At 39.9% G+C, this 21387-nt stretch overlaps 1 protein-coding gene across 12 annotated transcripts in view; it reads left to right on the top strand.

Moving 5' to 3' along the window:
• Positions 1-21387, top strand: part of DLG2 (discs large MAGUK scaffold protein 2) — a 1047701-nt gene that overhangs the window by 129211 nt on the left and 897103 nt on the right. For all 12 annotated transcript variants that reach the window (XM_069879637.1, XM_069879628.1, XM_069879594.1 and 9 more), the window contains one exon: positions 4745-4887. In XM_069879637.1, the coding sequence (XP_069735738.1) occupies positions 4745-4887 (143 nt within the window). The remainder of the gene's footprint in view (positions 1-4744; positions 4888-21387) is intronic.

Here is a 21387-nt window from a genome sequence, read left to right as displayed (position 1 = left end):
TGCATCCCAGAGTCCTAAGGGAATTGGCTGATGTGGTGGCTAGGCCACTCCCCATGATATTTGAGAAGTCATGACAGTCAGCAGAAGTCCTTGATGACTAGAAGAAGGGTAACGTTGTGCCCGTTTTTAAAAAGGGTAGAAAAGATGAACCTGGCAACTACCGACCAGTCAGCCTCACCTCTGTGCCTGGGAAGATCATGGAACACATCCTCCTAGAAGCTATGCTAAAGCACATGGAGGACCTGGAGGTGATTTGAGACAGCCAGCACGGCTTCACTGGGCACAAGTCCTGCCTAACCAACCTAGTGGCTTTCTTTGATGGGGTAACAATATCAGTGGACATGGGAAAAGCAATGGATGTAATCTACCTGAACTTTGGTAAAGCCTTTGATATCATCCCCCACAACATCTTTCTTTCTAAATTGGAGAGCGGTGGATTTGATAGGTGGCTGGTTCAGTGGATAAAGAATTGGTTGAATGGTTGCATTCAGAGAGTAGTGGTCAATGGCTCAATGTCCAGATGGATATTTATGGCAAGTGTTGTCCCTCAGGGATCCATACTGGGACTGGTGCTGTTTAATAACTTCATCGTTGATATTGATAGTGAGATGGAGTGCACCCTCGGCAAGTTTACAGGTGACTCCAAGCTGAGTGGTGCAGTCATCACACCGAAAGGACAGGTTGTCATCCAGAGGAACCTGGACAAGCTGGAGAAGTGGGCCTGTGTGAACCTCATGAGGCTCGACAAAGTGAAGTGCAAGGTCCTACACCTGGGTCAGTGCAATCTGCGGTTTCAATACAGGCTGGAGGATGATGTGATTGAGAGCAACCCTGTGGAGAAGGACTTCAGGGTGCTGGTCGATGAGAAGTCTGACATGAGCTGGCAATGTGCACTCACAAGCGCAGAAGGCCAACTGTATCCTGGGCTGCATCAAAAGAAGTGTGGTAGCAGGTCGAGGGAGTTGATTCTGCCCCTCTGTTCTGCTCTTTTGAGAACCCACTTGGAGTATTGTGCCCAGTTCTGGAATCCCCAATGTAAGAAGGATATGGAACTGTCGGAACAGGTCCAGAAGAGGGCTACAAAGATGATCAGAGGGCTGGAGCATGTCTGTTACGAGGACAGGCTGGGAGAATTGGGCTTGTTCAGCCTGGAGAAGAGAAGGCTGTGGGGAAACCTTATAGCAACCTTCCAGTACCTAAAGTGGGCATACAGGAAAGCTGGAGAGGGACTTTTTAAAAGGGCATGTAGTGATAGGCTGAGGCTGACTGGCTTTAAATTGGAGAGGTGGAGATTTAGACTAGACATTAGGAAGAAATTCTTCATGATGAGGATGGTGAGGCACTGGTGCAGGTTGCCTCTCCCTGGAAGTGTTCAAGGTCAGGTTGAATGGGGTCTTGAGCAGCCTGGTCTAGTGAGAGATTCCCCTGCCCATGGCAGGGGGCTTGGAATTAGATGATCTTTAAGGTCCCTTCCAACACAAAGCATTCTATGATTCTATGAGACATTTCTAAATGAAATCTGACCTTGTTTTCATGGAACTGAGGGACTACAGTGCAAATTAATGCTCAATACTCATTTTTGTGTTTTAGTCTCTGTTGAATTATCCTCCTGGAAATCCCCACTAGGAGGCAGCCTGCATTTTGGTTATTTTGCATCACATGTACCATGCTCTCACAACCACTTTTAGTGACCCTGGCTTCAAGCTTTATTCTACAGCTGCTTGATCCTGTCTCCTTCTTCATATCTTTTTTCCCATCCTCAGTAGTATTCAGCTGCTTTCCCCTCCTGGTATGATTGCGTCTCTCACATAATGGAGATAACTCGATAGAGTAGGTTTTACTCCAAGCAAATTACAGATCCTATTTTCTGCTAACCTTGATTGACTGCAAGTTGCTGGCTGCTCATGTTCCATAGAAATGGCATTTTTAGCTTATGGAATAGCAAAGCAATCACTAAGTGAATCCTCTTGTGCTTTCTTCTGTAACCACCTAAGTACACTGAAACGCTCCTCTCTGCACACCAGTGATCATTATTCGAGGGAAAGCAACCCACAGCCTCCTCAGAATAGATAAGGACCTTTACAAAGTGACTGAGCTTTTAATATTTATTTTGCACACGTGCATACAAATGCAAATGTGGTTTGCACATTACTTTTAATGAAAACAGTAAGGCGAGGCTGTCTTTAAAGTTAGAGCAAAAGTCTGCTGTTCCTTGACTGACTGCCATCAGCCCAATTAATACTCTGATAATGACAGCTATGCCAGCTGAATACCACAGCCAGAGGGCAATTTCTGGTTTATTTCTGCAAAGTATTTCTCTAGAGATAATTACATATTGGCCTGGTATGTTTTACTTGCAGTTGCGATACAAATTGACCTGGCATAGACCCATATATTTCAACTGTTTGCAATTTTACTATGAGACTTAAAAATGGCCAGAAAAAATCACCCCAATTACATTGGAGAAACTTCCTTTGTCAGTGCAACTATCCTATAGCTTTTCATCTGAAAAGCAGGTCCTAGTTTTAAAGATGGCATTCAATATTCTTAGAAATATGAAGTATAAATTCTTACAAATATTTCCATAACATAGAAGTTAGTATCTACTTCCTATGGATTGCAGTTATTAATGTTAAAATAAAAATTTTGGATATTTTTTTCCCATTTTATGTGAGAAATAGAGTACACAATGAATCTGAAATTTGTGAAAGGGCTTGGAAAAAAGTTCAGTTTCAGTTGTTACTAAAGAAGGAAGAGCAGCTCGTAGAGATCTGGTTGGAGACTTAATATGAGGACAAACACAGAGTCATTTCACTAACTTTGGCTGTCCCTTGAAAGATGCAGAAAACCATGGTGTCTCTGCTCTGCGCCTCTTCCTGTTCCTTCAGTTCTGCTTGTCACGTGCCTCTTCCAAGTAACAAGTGATAGAATGAGAGGAAATGGCCTCAAGTTGTGAAATGAGTGTTTTAGATTGGATATTAGAAAAAGTTTCCTTCGTCAAAATAGTTGTCAAATATTGGAACAAGCTGCCCAGGGAAATGGTGGAGTCCCCATCCCTGGAAGTGTCCAAAAAGCATTTAGATGTGGCAATTTGGGACATGGTTTAGTAGGCACAGTGGTGTTAGGCTGACCACTGGGCTTGATCTTACAGATTTTTTCAAACCTTAATGATTCTATGATTCTATGCCACCCAGTTCAGTCTTCTGTCATGTTAGACAGCATACAACTAAAAATGCAGATGCAGCTCCATGGCAGGTTACTTATTATGGTTGGAAATGATGTCTTCCTGGCCCAGAGGTCAGATCTGGCCCCATATGACAATATCCCTGCTGCCTCAAGTTCAGGCACAACCTCAATATTTTCCTCTTTGCCAGAGAAACTCTATGACTAATACTGGAAGAATTTTTTCTTCTGTTAAAGAATCTTTCCTGGGGAACATGCTCTTTACTTTTAGACATGCTGAAATATCCTGGGATGTTTGAGCCCTTGATATTGCCAGGTATAGATTTATCACAGCTTCCAGTAAGAAATATTTTCAGCTTGTCTGTTTAGTTTTGGACTACTGTTAATTCCATCCAATTTAACGTAATATGAAAACAGAATATTTCTTCATAAAATATAAAATTAAAAAACAGTAGACAATGTTGATGAAAGACATCATGTAAGTACAATAAGCTTGATTATTTCCTATAATTTCTTCAGATAATATCAGAAAGATTTTTCTGTCCCCCTCCTTTCTTTTCCCAACACCTTCCTGTAAAGGGCCATGCCTTCCCACATCTTTTATGCCTTAGGCAGCACTCATTAGAGAGTGTGGTCATTTTTATAACCAATCTTTCCTTTGAAGTTCCACAGGGTATCCATGTAGATGTTATCTTTCTCTCTGAAATTATTTGCTTTCTTTCTTATCCTGGAGAAAGTCTGTCTATTGTTTGTAACTGAAATAATGTGATTTTTTTCTTTTTGGTGGGTCATATCTCACTGTTAGACAATTTGTCACCTCCTGTTTATGACTGACTAAAAACTTCTTGCCCCAAGGATAGGAAATCCTTTTTTTTTTTTTTCCCTCCTCTTCTTAGGTCATTACATGCACAGGTTTCAGTGAAAGTTTTTTCAGTTACCGAACTTGCATATCTATTCACACCCCATGGAAGGAAATAAGTGTGATGGAAACACCTGAACAGGATATTAAGATCTGGCATGTTGTTTATTCTTAGTTGAATCCAAAGATTAATTAGCTACTTCTGATTGAAATGATGAATCCACAATATCTTCGTTCAAGTTGTGCATCCCACTTAAAAAATAAATCCCAAATATACCTGCAGATAATGCTAAGAGTGTCTCAGGTTTCTAGAAGGGTAGCAAGCGTTTCTTAGGCTATTTTACCTCTACAGATTTTTAGTATACCAGTCAGAATGATCTGTGATGTCTCCATATATGTCTGTTCTACCTGTATCATTCAGGTGTGCATGTAACATGTAATTTGAATATCCTGTTATAAATATTATTCCTTTACTTATTTGAAATGATTTGTAAAACCCTCTTTAAAATGACAATATACCTCAAGAATCTCATTAACATTTAAATAACAAATTTACATATTGGTGCTTCCTGGTAGAAATGTAGATACGTGTTTATCATTATGATGATAATGTGTAAGTATATATCAACCAAAGAAAAAAAACAAGGACTCAAAAGCCAACATGTAAAATAATTTCTTTTACTTGTTACTCTTTACAAACAGATATTCAAGAGTTTTATGAAGTGACACTGCTAAATTCCCAGAAAAGCTATGAGCAAAAAATAGAAGAAGTGAATCAAGTTGCAGAGAAATGGGAGAAGACCACCTCTGCTACAGACCATGAAAATCTGCAGAAAAACCAAGAGGTAACTTAATTAAAATATATATATAATGAGTGAGATGCCTCAGCCTGAGAAGGGCCAAGCAATGATTTACAAGATTGAAAGAATGGCCTTAATTGAAGAATTAGATTAGGATATGGTAGTGTTATCTCTCTGACCTTCAATATATTGCTAACTTCTTCATCCTTTCAATTGCCATCTGTCAAAGGAGAAGTAAAAACCTTCTTTTTCTCATCCTTGGTGTATTTCACTGGGTACTTGGTGTCTGTGATTACCCTCAGAAGGGAATAGCTCTTCTATGCTTGCTAATAACTACTGAGGTTATTAATACTCCAGTGACTGTGTCCTGTGTAAAATTTTAATAGGACTTTTCATATTTCTGGGATGACATTGGGCTGAACTTTTCCATAGCCCAAGTGCACTGAGATATCAACCAAAACAGTCTCTCTATGAGGAACAGAAGAAGATTATAAACTTTTGCTTTTCTTCTGTAACCACTGGAAGGATTCAAAACCTTCTTTGCCACCACTGGCTCTAATCTGACTCTGCCTGTCTCCACATTATTATGAACTAAATTAGCAATCTAAACTAATTGCTTCCTTCCATGTTTGTACTTCAAAGACAAAACCAAAACCCATAGAACCAAGCAATGAATTGCCCTGTTCTTAATGAAGAGACAGAAATAGAGCATGGACTTCAAACTGCAAACGTCCAGACTATAATCAAAGATGAGGGAAATGTATAAAAAAATTCAGTCATTGTAATTGTTCCAAAGGATTTCAAGTTTTAAAAGTTACTCCAAACCCACTTTCCATAGGCATGGCATATTTTTAAGATCTTTCCTGTTTTTAAATGTAAACCTCAGAAATAAATTCTAGTTCCACATGACATATTTTGTGCAATTCTTGAAAAAAAATAGATCAGAATTGCAGGCGGTTAGAACAAAAATCTTGGAGGAAATTTATTGTAAAAATTAATTAGCAAAAGAAGCTCACAGAATTAATGAGAGCAAGCATTCTGATTTTGAGTGAAATCAGAACAAATGAGTCTTAACATTAATGTAGGATATATCCCATGAATGATTTAACATTTGAGTCCCAGCTTGAAGACACAGCTAGTTAATATCTGTCTTTTCTTGCACAAACCTATATGCTTTAAAATGGTGAAAGTGTATTCTAGCATGTTATCCCTTGAAGCACCCAAGAAAGACAATGAATGACAGACTCTCTTTTCATTCAAACCTCATCAAAGAATTTGACCCTCAGCCTCATCTTCCTTAACCTCATTGTTATCTAAGAGGTTTGCTGCTAGTCTTGGGCAGAGGATTTTAAAGTCCAAATTCTGTGTTGAGAATAATAGAATATATCGGGCTAACTCCAAACTTTTGCTCATCTTATGAAAATAATGTTCTGATTTAAAGCAAACCAATAGAAAACTATTGACCAGAAACTGGCATAACCATTTCAAGCTGTGATGCTGGCAGGTCTCTTCAGGGCATCTTCATTTTAAAATCTGCTGTATATACATAAATTCCATCAGTATAATGGGAGCACAGAATGTTTAATCCCTTTAAAAATCATACCCATATATGTTGTTAAGTGTCCAGCTGTGGGCAAAACAGCCTAGAATTGTCAACTTTTGGTTTTTCCCTTTCGACAGCATAACATACTGTTGGCAGGTCCAAGTCAGAGCTAATTAGCACATCCTGAATATACCAGCTGCTGTAGAAATCCAATACGGTACTTTGCTTTTTATGAGAAATTGCCCCATGAAAATGCAACTGGATAATCTAATGCATCACATAAATTCTTACTCATGGTCTGTTCCTTATGGGAACCAATCGTTTTGTGCTTCAATGTTCCATCCTCAATTATATGTCCCAAATGTGGAAATAAATAAGTCTCCCCTCCTTAGAATGATAGAATCCCTAGGTTGGAAAACACCTTTGAGATCATCAACTCCAACCGTAACTGTCTACTACTAAATCATATCCCTAAGCACTTAATCTACCCATCTTTTAAATACCTCCAGGGATGGTGGCTCAAACACCTCTCTGGGCAGCCTGTTCCAGTGCCTGATAACCCTTTCAGAGAAAAACTTTTTCCTAATGTCCAATCTGAATCTCCCCCAGCACAGCTTGAGGCTGGCATGATATTGGAGGACATGACCCTGTGGGAAGCCCATGTTGGAGCAGGCTCCTGGCAGGACCTATTGCCCTGTGGAAAGAGGAGCCTATGCCAGAGCAGGTTTACTGGCAGGACTTGTGACCCCATGGGGGACCCACTCTGAAGCAGTTTGTCAAGAACTGCATGCTATGTGGAGGACCCAAACTGGAGAAGTTTGTGGAAGGTTGTCTCCTGTGGGGGGGACCCCATGCTGGAGGAAAGAAGGAGGGTGAGGAATTCTGCCCCTGAGGAGGAAGGATTGGCAGAAACAGCATGTGATGAACTGACTGCAACCCACATTCCCTGCCCCCCTGTGCCACTTGAGTGGAGAAGGTGGGAAAGGTAGGGGGAATGTGTTTGAAGATTCAGTTTTGGAGCTAGTTTTTGTTTCTCATTATCCAACTCTGATTTGATTGGCAATAATTTAAATAAATTTCCCCAAGTTGAGTCTTTTTTGCCACTGTCAGTAATTGCCGAGTGATCTCTCCCTGCCCCTATCTCAACCCATGAGCATTTAATCACATTTTCTCTCTCCTGTCTGGTGGTGGAAGGGGAGTAATAGGGTGGCTTTGGTGGGCACCTAGTGACCAGCTGGGGCTAATGCACCATACTGATGCTGTATCTTACAGCATACTGGGACTGGATCTTCATCAAGTATGACAGATGAAAGGATCATGACCCATCCTATAATCACCTATCATTCTTAGAAGATGCCTGAGAAGAGAGACATATCTCAAAGTCAGGGACTCTAAGATTGAATGGCTTTTGCAAAAGCAAGTGAAAAGTCAAGGAAATATATTAGCTTGCCGTATCACCATATATGCCAAACCAGATGCATCAAAATTACTGATATGAATGATTCCATGTAGTACCCCATGGCTACAAACAATGAAATTAACAAAGCATGTTTTGGGGTTCAGTGATTATTATAGCTGATCTTTTTTCTCCCTTGTTTCTTTACTTGCATGCTTCTAGCTAAACTGTGCGCTGTTGATAGACCCCAAGAGAACTCCTGATCCTCATGAAATCAATAGATATTTTGGTATGGCCTATGCATTTAAACACAACATCCTTGACTTTTACTCCACTGTTAACAACTTCGTTGGCCATTAGAATAATAGGTGATATTAATGTTTCTGGATGCAAAAATGCAATATTACCTGTCATTGTATTATTATTACATTTCACTCAGTACAGAAAATAAATATATGTGGCAATGTATCTGGTAGAGCTGTAAATACCATAGACCAAAATAATTTCAGTAGGTGGGTGACAATGAATAAAGAAGAAAGAAGGATGTATATAGATGTTTATTTGTGTGAATCTATCCCTTTTGTTTTTTCTCCTTTAAATTCAACATGACAAAATCAACCGAAATTGGTGGGTAGTTTCAGAATAAATGAAACTGGGGCAAGTTCACTATTCACTAAAAATGTTTAATGAGGTCTGCTTGTGAAGGCTTTTATTTGTTTTATATATTCATACAGCAAGCAGGCAATGCAACATATCAGATAATAAATGCAAAAGTCATGATGTAGGAATTCTAGAATATAGTTCCTAAAAAGACCTGAAAAAATTTATGTTGTCTATATTCTTGCCTTAGGGTGAGTCAACCATACTAAATCTATTCCTGATGTAAGTTTGTCTAATCTGTTCTTAAAAATCTCCCACGGTGGAAAGTCAACCACTTCTCCAGGTAACTTTTTCCCTCACTGATAGAAAGTCTTTCCTGATGACAAATGGAAGTTTCTATAGCTGCACTGAAAACTCATCAGTTTTTGTTCAATTTGCAGCAGACATGGAAAATGGTTTGTTCACCCCTGTTCCGAAAAGCACTCAAATACGTGTTTAACTAATCATACATAATAACAGGAGCTTCCAGCTTCTCTGTCTTTCTTTCTCTTGCTCTTTTAAAATAACCTTTGTGACCTTCTCTTCCTCAGCAGTGTTGTCATTGTAGGTAATATACCCGTGTAACAATAAATGCTTGGTTCTAATAAAAAATCTGGTCTTTGGGAAGGAAAATACTTAGTGCCTTAGACTCTTCTCAAAGGACCTGTACTCAGAGGCATGAAATAGTTTAGTTTCCAAAACAAAAAGCTTTGTGGCACTGTGGAAGGGCCTTGACAGCACAGGCACTATATCTCTATATATCTGTACCTCTATGTATATTAAAAAAAATCCTGGAAACTACTCTGAAAGATTTCTTTATTAATGAAAACACTGACTCAGGATTTGGGAACTACAGGTTTTAGTTCCTTGCTGTTCTGGGTACTGAAGGACTGTATGTGAGGTCTGAAGAGCCGTGTCACAGAAGGGAAGTAGGAATTACAGTGTCTGACATATCTCACCATGTCCAGATATCAGTTGAGGACCATATCTTGTAGCACCTTGCATAGGAATAAATCATTATCCAGCACAAAAACCAGAACGCATCTATAATAACTTCCAAAAATGGGTCAAGATGTCATTCCCTTAACATCTGTCTCATTAAGATATTAGTAACTTATCTCCAGTTAAGGTTCAGCCTTGGCGTGGTAGATTTGGCACTTTGGGATGTGGTTTACTAGGCATGTTAGTGTTGTGTTGATGGTTGGACTTGATGATCTTAGACATAATTTTCAAATTTAGTGATTCTATCATTCTATGATCTCTTTTCTGTAAATAAGCCCATAGGTAGACTTGCAACGTGTGTAAAGGCACCGCTGATACAATTTTCCTTGTGAAGAAATTACTTGGTAAAGACATTTTCCAAGGGTATGGAAATTCATATTCAGCTGCCTTTTTGACCAGAGAAGGTATCAGTGTTGAAAAGTCCTAGATGTGAAGCCATTCTTCCTGTTAACTCTCTCCACCTCCCCACAGTCACCACCATGTATATTCAGTTCTAGAAGGGTGAGAATTTAACAGAAAAAGTTAAAAACCCCACTCCAAATGCCTACTTTGTGAGGCTCTGTTACAGGACCCATAGTTTCATTCCTTTCACACTGCATTTTGCGGGATGCAGTGTGGTGTGTTCAGCAGCAGGGTTGGAGGCACATAACAGAGGAAGTGTACTTGGAGATCTCCTAACTGAGCAAGTTGAGAAGGTAAACCAGGAACACATAGCTTGTGGGTGCTGACAGTACTTTAGGCATTGAGATAATTGATATAATCCAGACAAGCTCAGTTAGACAACAAAAAGTTGCCAGGTAGCTATCTTGAGACCACGGCTGTGGAGAGTTGACACTGTAATGATAATGTGCCCCCGGAGATATGAAGATTTCAGCTACTTTTAAGCTGAAGTCTCGATAATAAAGCATTCACATTGACTTAAACAAAGCAACAATTCTGGAGTCCTCAGCACAGAAAGGTCATGGAAGTCCAGAGGAGCCCATGGAGATGATCTGAGGGCTGGAGCAAATCCTATCTGCAGACAGGCTGAGAGAATTGGAGTTGTTCAGCCTGGAGAAAAGAAAGCTGCAGGGAGACCTTATAGCAGCCTTCCAGTACTTAAAGGGTGCCTACAAGAAAGCTGGGGATGGAATCTTCATCAGGGAGTGCTGGTACAGGATGATGAGGTCTAATGTTTTTAAGCTGAAAGAGGGAAGATTTAGATGAGCTATTAGGAAGAAATATTTTGCTGAGTGTGGTGGGGCACTGGCACAGGTTGCCCAGAGAAGTTGTGGATGCTCCATCCCTGGAGGCATTCAAGGCCAGATTGGATGAGTCTTTCAGCATCCTGATCTAGTAGGAAAGTGTTCCTGCTCATGGCAGGGGGTTGGAACTGGGCAATCTTTAAGGTCCCTTCCAACAGGAATTTTTCTATGATTCTATGAATTATCTTGTCCATGTAGCCTGGTACCTGGCTTCCATTAGGGGCCAGGAGCAGATGCTCTGATGTTCTGGGAAAAGTAAGGAAAGGGCAAGCCTGTACAATAGGCACTTTAGCTGTTTTGCAAGTCTAATCTTAATTTATTTGGACTAGAAGGACAAAAAGTGCTTAGTGCTGGGAAACTCAGCATTACTTTATTTTATAAACATTCAAAATGGCATTCACCACAGCTAGCGTGCTGACTGAGGATGTGCCCAATCTGCTGCTGAAAATCATGAAGACAGGGTTTGTTTGTAATTTTGCCTCTGCCAAAGCTTCATTGCTTCTTTGGACCAAGATTTGTAAGACTAGCATTCACAGCTTGAAAGCATTTTCTTGAAATTAGGGCTCTTATATTGCCCCTGTTGGAGAAAGAAGACTGATTTCTTTTCACCCCCTAGGAAATGTAAGATAGGGATTCAGCTGGAAGTGGTTTGAATTCAGGTCTTTCACTGCTCTCAACCTACTCAGTGCCAGATAAAGCTGGGGAAAGATACTCTCCATCTCTGCTGTCAAAGCTTTGCCATTTTGCAGCTGAGTTAGAGGATTTCTGGAGTCTGAGAGTAGGAAAGCAGGTCTGAGCCCAGCTCCTTGGCTTAGCAGATCGTCCCTTGCCTGGGAAAAAAAAACATCCTTCCTTCCTAGGACTCTCTGCATTGCATTAAACAGTCACTAGGTAAAGAATGCCTCTCGCTTAAATGTTGTGTGGATAGATACAATTAAAACTGTGAGGTGCTCAGAAAATACAATAATGGAGAACATAAAAGCACCTAGATGGAGGTATCCATCTGGTAAAACAAAAATTGAATTGCTCTTTAGCTACAACAGTAGCAACACAGCTTGAAGCTACAGGCTTGTGCTCTGCTCCAGACATTCATTAGAAGACATAAATTTACCCTTGTTTTAACCTCTGTTTTCATTAGTTTGGTCTTCAGTGCTACTTAATTCTGGTCAGCAGTGTTTTGACCTTTATTCGGATGGAAAATTGAGGTGAAGGAAAAGAACGCTCTGCTGTCATGCTTACATATAAATCTAGTGCCTGAAGCTTGTCCCTGTATCACAGCATGAAAAAACTATTTGCTTATGGGGCATATGGTGCAGGTACTTTTAGCATATTGAACGATAATAATTTGCAATTACTGTGCAAGTTTGGTCATCACACACACCGGTCTCACATGCACAATCCACACGCAGTGCAGTGTGATATCATTGCTCTGAGACGGTCCCCAAAGATTCCGGTTCTTCATTTAAATCCTGTTGTTCCATACATTTCTAATGTTTAGAGGCTCATTTTACAAAGACAGTCAATTGCAGTGTGCAAAATGAATCCTCCTATTTCTGCTTGCTCCAGGAATGTCTGCTATCCTTGTACCCCGCTATTATAAACATTGTAATTACTTCTCTGTCCTTTAAGTGCTGGCTTGTTAAAAGTTCTACTAGTAAAACCCTCACTTAAAAATCTTCTGCCTGGAGCGATTATCAAACCATTAATCTGTTTCATGCTAACAGCTTGTCTGAAAAAAGTGTGAACTTACAAGGCACTTCTTAAAGTGTGTATAAAAATTCAGTCTCTTCCCTGGATTTTTGTTTGTTTTATTTTTTTCTCTTTGTAACTGGGTACAGCATAATTTGTATGCCTTGGTTTACTCCCAGGAGCCAAATCAGATTCTGTTTTCATGATTATACTTAATATACAGGAGTCATTAGGCATGATCAACCATAATGTTTCATCAGAAGGCTTCAAAACACTTGGTTTTATGTGTCTGTTTCTTCACTAGATTTAGCGCCTACAGTATACATTTATCTGATCAAACACAGTTTGTGTCTGTGGGTTGATTTTGTACTGGAGCCAACTCCCCTGTAATTCTGTTTGGCACTAAGTTCTTCTTCAAGAAGGCAGCAGTCTTTTTAAGGGGTATGGCGTAGGTGACATCTTGCTTTGTGTTTTGCTACAGTAGTGTCCCTTTTGCACACAAGGATGTGTAACAGCTATAACTAGATAAGTGTTAAAAGCAATGCTGGAGCTTGGCTTAATCGTTTTATTTTCTAAGTATAAATAAGGTATGCTTTGTTGCAGGGATGATTTTATACACTCACCTTCTCATGTGGTTTGACTAATGTTTAGAAATGGGTAACAACAAAGTCACTGTGTTATTAAAAGCCTTATTTATGACTAGCTGCAGCTAAATGTCTTACCCATACTGGGTATCCATGCTGGGTCTCTATTTATAAATTTGTTATTTGTTCTGCAGCTTGTCAATAAATTGAGTGCCAGTGCATCTGTTAAATGTCACTTTTAAGTTGCTTCTGAGTGTGTTTTAATGTGGTCAGGCTAATGCTTCCTTTTTAAACCAGGAAGCTGTATGTTTTCAGAACATTCTCATCCTGTGGACAGTATTCTGCAATATTCTGTCCTGTGGTATTCTGGCCTCCAAATCACAAATCCCTACTGGAAGATTTTCTGACAAAGTCATGATGTTCGGAGTAAGGCAGCAGGCATGCCGTGTCACTCTAAACAGACAATTTCAGTCCCCCCTGGACAGGTCTCAGAGCTAGGTATCATTCTGCTTGTGTGTCTCCTTGTGCTTGTGTAGAGTTAAACATACTCTCATAAAGTTTAGAGGGGAAGGCATATAAGACGTGGCTGAAGTCACTTGGTCTGTTCAGCCTGGAGAGGAGGAGACTGAGGGGAGACCTCATTGCAGTCTACAGCTTCCTCACAACGATGGGAGTAGGAGCAGGTGTTGATCTCTTCTCTCCGGTGACCAATGATAGGACCAAAGGGAATGGCAGGAAGATGTGCCAGGGATGGTTTTGGTTGGATATTAGGAAGAGGTTCTTCACTCAGAGGGCAGTGGTACTATTACGTGAGAGAAGCAGTCATGGCGCCAAACCTGAAAATATTAAGAAGCATTTGGACAACGCCCTCAGACATATGGTGCGAATGTTGTGGTTGTCGTGTGCAGGGACAGGAGTTGGACTTGATGATCCTTGTGGATCCCTTCCAACTCAGGACATTCAATGATTCTGTGATTCATATGAAAAAGCCTTTTCCATTATTGCCTCTGACTTTTATTTTAACATCTCCATCGTATTCATTTGCCTTGCATAGGTGTTTAGAGGTGTCACTGGCCTGATAGGTCATTTCTGACAAGGAGTTTTGATCTGGTTTAACATTTTTTAATGAATTTAATAATTATTTTCTAATGACATCAGTGTGAGAAAGAACAGAATTGGGATCTCAGCATTAAACAAACTAAACAAGATCAGCAGTGATGGAAGTCACACCCATCACAGCAGGTTTGTTTGTTTGTTTGTTTCTGTTTTTTCACATTTATATAATATGTCTATCAAACAACCTCTAGGCAGTTTTCTGATTTGGGATTTGTTATTACATCTGCAAAGGACTGGGAGCAGGCCAGAGCAGCTGCTAGGGACCAGAAACAATAATTTTCCCCAATGAAAATGTGCCTGAATATTAACCAGCACACAGAATTAGCCAAAATTTTAATTAAGCAATGGGTCTCTATTGTGATAAGCATTGAGGTCAGTGTTGTGTAAATTCCACTTCTATGTACTGAGGTAAAAAAATCATAGATGTTATTATGAAAATATCACTTAACAAAAGCTCTTGCAATTTTAACATGTTTTATCTAAAATAATTTCTGTAAAACATGATATGTTTTAACAAAGGCTGTTGTCATACAGCCCTTGTCGTCTGATAAAAATTACCTATCAAAATGTTCCAACAAGCTCCTACCACAACCTAGCAGGTCCTCCAAAGAACATGTAGAGAGAATTCATTGCCTTCCATGTGCAAAGGACACAAGGCTCCAGAGAAAGGTATAAAAGGACATTAAATATTTCTGCAGTCTACCAATACTTCTTTATTAAAATGCTTCTTAAATAGTTCTCAAGCATAAATGAAGATGTCACCCCAAGAATCCTGGATCATATAAAGATCACCCTGGGAGTGATTTTTTGGATAGGTGGATATATCTTTGCTCAAGTAATATATATGAAAAAAAATATCCTCCCTGCTTTCTTTAGTATTTTATAAACTTGGACAGGTACTTGCAGGTTTTAAGAAACAGTAAATAAAATCCCAAACAAAACAACATGGGAAATTAAAAGGAAGCTGTCAACATTAAGCCTAGAAGGTCAATCATGTCCTGGGCTGCATCAACAGAAGTGTGGCCAGCAGGTCAAGGATTCTACCACTCCATTTGGCTCTGATGACGTCTCACCAGGAGCACTGCATTCAGTTCTGGAGCCCTCAGCCCAGGAAAGACATGGATCTGCTAGAGTGAGTTCAGAAGAGACTATGAAAATGATGCAAGTTCTGGAGGACCTTCCATATGAGGACAGTCTGAGAGAGTTGGGATTGTTCAGCCTGCAGAAGAGAAGGCTCTGGGAAGACCTTATAGCTGCCTTCCAGTACTTAAAGGGGGCCCACAGGAAAGCTGGGGATAGACCTTTTAGCAATGCCTGTTGTGACAGGACAAGTAGTAATGGTTTTAAACTAAGGCAGGGTAAATTGTACTGGATATAAGGAAGAAATATTTTACAATTAAGATGGTGAAACACTGTAACAGGCTGCCCAGGAAAGCAGTAGAGGGTCCATCCCTGAAAACCTTCAAGGTCAGGTTGGATGGGGCTCTGAGCAACATTATCCAATTGAGGAATGACCCTGCTCCTGCACAGAGATTGGACTGGATGACCAATAAAGATCCCTTCTAACCCAAAGCATTCCATGATACTATGATTCTATTCTAACCTGAAAATATAATTTCTTTTCATGTTGTTTTTTATGTGTAAATTAGTAGAAATAACATGACTAGAACCACAGGACTTTACACATTTTCAGCTTGTACATTTGACTGAGCTTTTTCACTTGTAAAACTTTAGCCTGTGACTGGTTATATTGAAAACTGTCCTTGATTTAGACATGAGACAATTTTCTGCTGTTGGAAGCCTATGACTTCCACATTTCCACCATATCAATACAATTTAATTTCTCTTAGTTTTAAGGCCTGTCGTGGCCTGTCTCCTCTCTGCATGTTTTCTTTTGTACTCCTCTAGTGACTGACCTCCAGATCTGCTTCCTTGGCTCTTAGTGTTATTTTCAGTAAGGAGCTTTCTTGGCATTGCCACCTGCAGTGTACAGGAGCACTTCAAAAAGAGCTGCAGGACTTATCTCATTTCATATTTAAAATTTGCTTTTTTCCCAAAAGAGTGATGGTTCCAGCCATAGCAGTCATTCCTGATATGACATTTTCCTTCTGTTGATCAATAGTGTCCCACTGTTTGCTCATGTTTCTCCCGCTTGTGTTGTCCTGAACTTAAATGGGAAGTTTGATGGAGCTGAATCCCCATGTAGTAACACAAAGGAGATATAATCCGTGGCTAGATGTGTCCAACCTCATGTGCCTGTGAGATGCCTATTCCTCTTTAGTCCCAGAAAACTAGTTTTACTGATGAGATTTGAAACTGAATGTTTAATACATCTTCAAATATCTCATGTTTTAAAACTGTCAGTTTGGCTGAACGTCACAATTTCATCAGCCTGCATGGACCTAAACAATGCCAATGGGAAAAAAAGAACATACTGATGGTTCGCTGTGCCTGTGAATGATTGGCTCTGCTTGGCTGATATGTATGTCTGTTTCTGCTCTTCTGTCTGAAGGTCAGCCTTGTTTCTACATAGCTAACACTAATAGTGCTGTTGAGTTCATTGTTGCAGTTGCATAAAGTTTCTTGGCTGAAAGGACAAACCAAAGTGATGAAGGTAGTTGTTTCAGTGCCTCTCTACCTTCACAGGAAAACATTTCTTCCTAATATCTGATTTAAATCTCCCCTCTTTCAGCTTAAGAATGTTCCCTGTCATCCTATCCCTGCACACACTGATAAAGAGCTCCTCCCTATCTTTCCTGTAGTTCCCCTTTAAGTTCTGGGTGGCTGTTGTAAGTTCTCCCCAGAGCCTTCTCTTCTCTACACTAAATAATTCCAACTCTCAGCCTGTCAAATTACATGCTCTGTGTTGTTGCATATACATATATATAGATGTATATATTTTAGCTCAGCACTTTCAGGTAGTCAAAGTGTCTGTTTCTGAGAAAAGACTGCTGCGCAGGCTGGGAAAAATGGTAAATCAGGAGTAACAGACATAGTCCACTTTCTTGGAAGAATGCTTTTGAAACTCTGATAGAAACAGCAATTGCAACTATTAAGTTGTTCTTGTTTTAATGAATGACAAAACCAATTTTGATTTGTGTGTTTTGGAATTTGTTAATTACAGTAAGAAAAGATCTACTCAGAGATTTCTAGTCATTCATTAAGTCAAACTACTGTCTTCTCTCATACTTTTTTTGTGCTGTGGTAGTTTGCAGAAAAACAGAGATAACAAAGGCAACTTTTCTCTTCCTAAGGAGCAAGAAGATTCATGGCAGACATATGCCTCCACTTATGTAACCAGTATTCTTTTTCTGGGATAACTTGTACTTTTTTGAAAGGAAATGCTCCCAGGGTACCCAATGGTATCTTTGCTAGATCAGCAGCTAGACTATAACTAGAGCTTTTAGTGTTCAGGATGTTGTTGCCTGAAATAGCCCATTTTCTACAATTCTGGGTGTTAATACTGTTTCTTAATTCAATATCACTTTATTTCTTAGTTGAATTCCTTGCTTTTGTTCCCACCTAGGGTGTGTGTGCACTTTCACACATACCTTTGCACTAACAGTAGACACTTCTGTTACCTCTGAGCAGTAGAACTGTCATATATTGCTCTTTTCTTCCAATTTGTGATGGTTGTTTTACTCTTGGACAAGAACCAAAAACCTGCCTGTATTTATGCTCTGATTTATGTAGAGCCATCTCAGAGAGAGGACTGATCTGATGTCCTTGCTCAATGATGAGCCGAGGGAGATGCTGCAGCTTTCTGTTCAAATTGTAGCAAACCTGGGAGAACAAGAGGCTTTCTGCCCAGCTTGACAGTGTTTTGTTTCAGTCCAGCCATTGCAGGGCAACGGGTGGTGTGGAAGAACTCTCCAACCCCAGCTGGGGTTGTTTAGCCTGGAGAAGGGGAGGCTTAGGGGAGACCTCATTGCCCTCTATAACTACCTGAAAGGAGGTTGTAGAGAGTAGGGTGCTGGCCTCTTCTCCCAAGGGACAGGGCACAGGACAAGAGGGAATGGCCTCAAGCTCCGCCAGGGGAGATTTAGGCTGGACATTAGGAAAAAATTCTTCACAGAAAGGGTCATTGGGCACTGGAAGAGGCTACCCAGGGAGGTGGTTGAGTCACCGTCCCTGGAGGTGTTTAAGGCACGGGTGGACGAGGTGCTAAGGGGCATGGTTTAGTGTTTGATAGGAATGGTTGGACTCGATGATCTGGTGGGTCTCTTCCAACCTGGTTATTCTATGATTCTATGATTCTATGATTAAATGCTCCTGCTATGCATACTACTTTACATACCCCATATGGTTCATGCATGTCCCCCTTGTGTTCCTACATGGTCTAAGACTTCTTCAGAATCGTCATCTCAAGCTGATATTTCTTTACTTGAGAAACAGTGCCCTTGTCACAGCTCACTGACAGCAAGTCCAGGTAACACTATCAGAAAGGAAGCGTGGATGAAGCAAAAAATTCAGTCCCGTAAAAACTGTCTCTGACTCTGCAACACCTCTCACTAAAGCTTCAAATGCATCTAGGCAACTTAGATACATCTTTCCAGTGTCTGTTGGGTTGTATCTATTAATACCACTGTGGTGGCTCGCTTGGGTAGAGATGTACATACAGGCTTGGAGGAATGCCAGATGAAAAACTTATCCTAAAATATATTCACTATTGATAAGTATTTGCTTGAAACATCCAAAATCACCTTTATGTGCCAGTTACTTTACAATCTCATTTCTCATTAGCAGGGGATCAAATTCCAATTCTGGTTGTATTCAGAAGCTTCAAAAAAACCACTGATGTTTGTTAATGTCAACAGCACACAGCTCTGTGTGCTATTTGTTATATGTAGCCCATTCTTTACAACCTGTTGCATAATTACCACCAGGTTAACAACACATTTCACTAGCTTGTAAACAAAGCTAAAGTTAGGCAAGATCATCTTTTTGAAGCTTTTTTGTGCAGTACTTACAAAAACAGGATTCGCAAGAGGTGACCCTAAAAGAGATGGCAAATTCTAATATTGTACTTTTAAAGGATACTGGTAAAAATGCAGTTTCTACAATTAAGGCAAATATCTGCCATCACTGATGTCATTTCACAGCTGGGAAACACCACATTGACTGTTTTCTCAGCTATAGTTAACTAAGAATCTTATTCCATATATTTGTGGCCAACAACCTGGTCACGATACACAAAGATAATCCAAGTCTTTGCTGAAATCCCTCTACAGTCCATAATTTTTTCTTAGCCTTGATCAGAAATAACGTTAATAGTTCTTGGAGTCCTCATATGAAAGCACAGGCTTCTGCCATCTCTCCATTAGGCGGTGGCAGCCTCTTACCTAGCTTTTAGCTCATGACAGTAATTACAAAGGAAATTGTCTGGCAGATCCATGGTGCTCCAACCTTCTGCAAAGTATTTAGGGAATGTTTGTTTTCCCTTTCATTTCACATCGCTGTATGTTTATCAACATTTAGGGAGCGTGATGACGTATTCTACAGTTTAATGACCTGAGTCATTCCACTTAACTTACCTTTTGAGTCCTTTAATTTTATTTATATCTGTGCAAAGCATTTTGTAATGCTCTGTAGGAGGGAAGCTGAATGAAGAGAAATGGCACTGTGTTTTGCCAAAGGTTTTGTTTAGCTGCAGTGTATTTCATGTCAGCATGAGTACATGTGATTGTGTAGCTCACAGCCATGACTTAGCAAGGCAGCCTGCTATTGTGAGGACAGGCACTGCTAACTTCCCCTCCCTATGGCTCTGGTTGAAACAAATATTTTTCTAGACCGATGTTTAGCATGTTTCAAGCAAAACTATCATGAGAAGTAAAAGTCTTTACAATATTCACCAGGGTTTTGATTTCATGGTTTTGTGTTGTTTCTGGGGTTTTTTTTCTTTTCTTTTTTTTTGTCTTTAATAATGGCTTTACATCCTTGCATTAGTGTAAAAAACCTTTGGTCTTCCTAAGTATAATTTTATAACGTATCAGTCCTGTTCTCATAATGGGACTGTTTTTATTACTGCTATTGAGTAGACTGATTGAAATTCACCATTGCTGGCAAGAACAGGCACAAAATTTCATCTCAAGTGAAATGTGGGTAGTTTCCTGCACTGTAATTTCTCTGGAGGTGGGTGTAAATAGGAAGAGACTGTGTGGGCCAGTGATGGAGGCAGGAGACTGGATTCTATTCTTGGATTTGCCCTGGACCTGCAATGCATCATGAGATTAATGAGAATTCAACTACATTATCTAATGACTTCTTATTTAAATGTATTTTCTACAAGGTTATCATGCAGTACCTAGCACTGTTGGGTGTTTCTCCTGTTTGGAGTTGTTATAATCCTATTATACATACATTTTGTCTTACTCTAACATATCACATGTATTCTTTATAGTCGGGAATAGTGTGATCAGAAACAGAGATATGATGCAGAGATATGATCAGAAACAGAGATATGATATCTAAAGCTTGTCCTAAACTGTGCATGGTAACACATGCACACATTCTTGTTCTCCTAGTAACTAAAATGGATACAGTCCTTTGAAAGTCATAATCATAGTTCTCCTGACCAAAGCAGAAGTTATTATAATTAGCAGTAAATGAAGATCTGCCTGCAAAGGACAAGACAGTGCACAGCAGCCATTGCATTAGTTTGTTTTCCATCAAAAACTCTAAGCTTACATTCATAAAAGCCCTATTAGCTCTAATCTGAGGTCACTCCATGCCAGGTGTGTGTAACAATGGTTGCCAAACACTTCCCCATCTTGCACCATAATACAATTATTATTAGTTAATACAGTCTCTCTCATTATGGTTGTTGGAGGGAAACAGATAGAAGTGCAATATCAGCAGTTAGGTAATAGCAATTTAAATGAAATGGGCTCATTTGCCGGAGTGCAGAGCTGAGAAGGGTGAATGGTCAACAAAAGGCTCTGCTATACTGCACAGCTAGTTGGAGATAGAGAGAAGAAAGGTCATCCTCATCCTCTATGTTTCTCTCATCGTGATGCCATTCGATTGTCTTGATTCGTGAGAAGATTTGAGCCAACTCCTTGGTTTAGGAATCAGTTCTGCTCTTGGATAAAAGTGAAGTCTAGCTTATCATGTGCTACATCAGTGTGTATGAAATGTGAAAACTGCTCTGTAATAACCTCTTCTGGAGAACGCTGCAGTGATTTACTTAGATGTTTTGCATCTCTGCAGCTATGTTTGCTGCCACTGCTGCCTCAAATCTACTATAGCTAGACACTTATGTGAAGAATCTTGTTCTCATTTAATTTATTTCTGGTTTTCAGGGGAGAAGGCACCAACTGGGGGAGTGTTACT

The sequence above is a fragment of the Phaenicophaeus curvirostris genome, chromosome 1 (genome assembly GCF_032191515.1).
Source record: "Phaenicophaeus curvirostris isolate KB17595 chromosome 1, BPBGC_Pcur_1.0, whole genome shotgun sequence".
In the NCBI taxonomy this organism is placed as follows: domain Eukaryota; kingdom Metazoa; phylum Chordata; class Aves; order Cuculiformes; family Cuculidae; genus Phaenicophaeus; species Phaenicophaeus curvirostris.
Note: the sequence above shows the minus strand (reverse complement) of the source record. Positions and strands in the feature narration are given on the sequence as shown.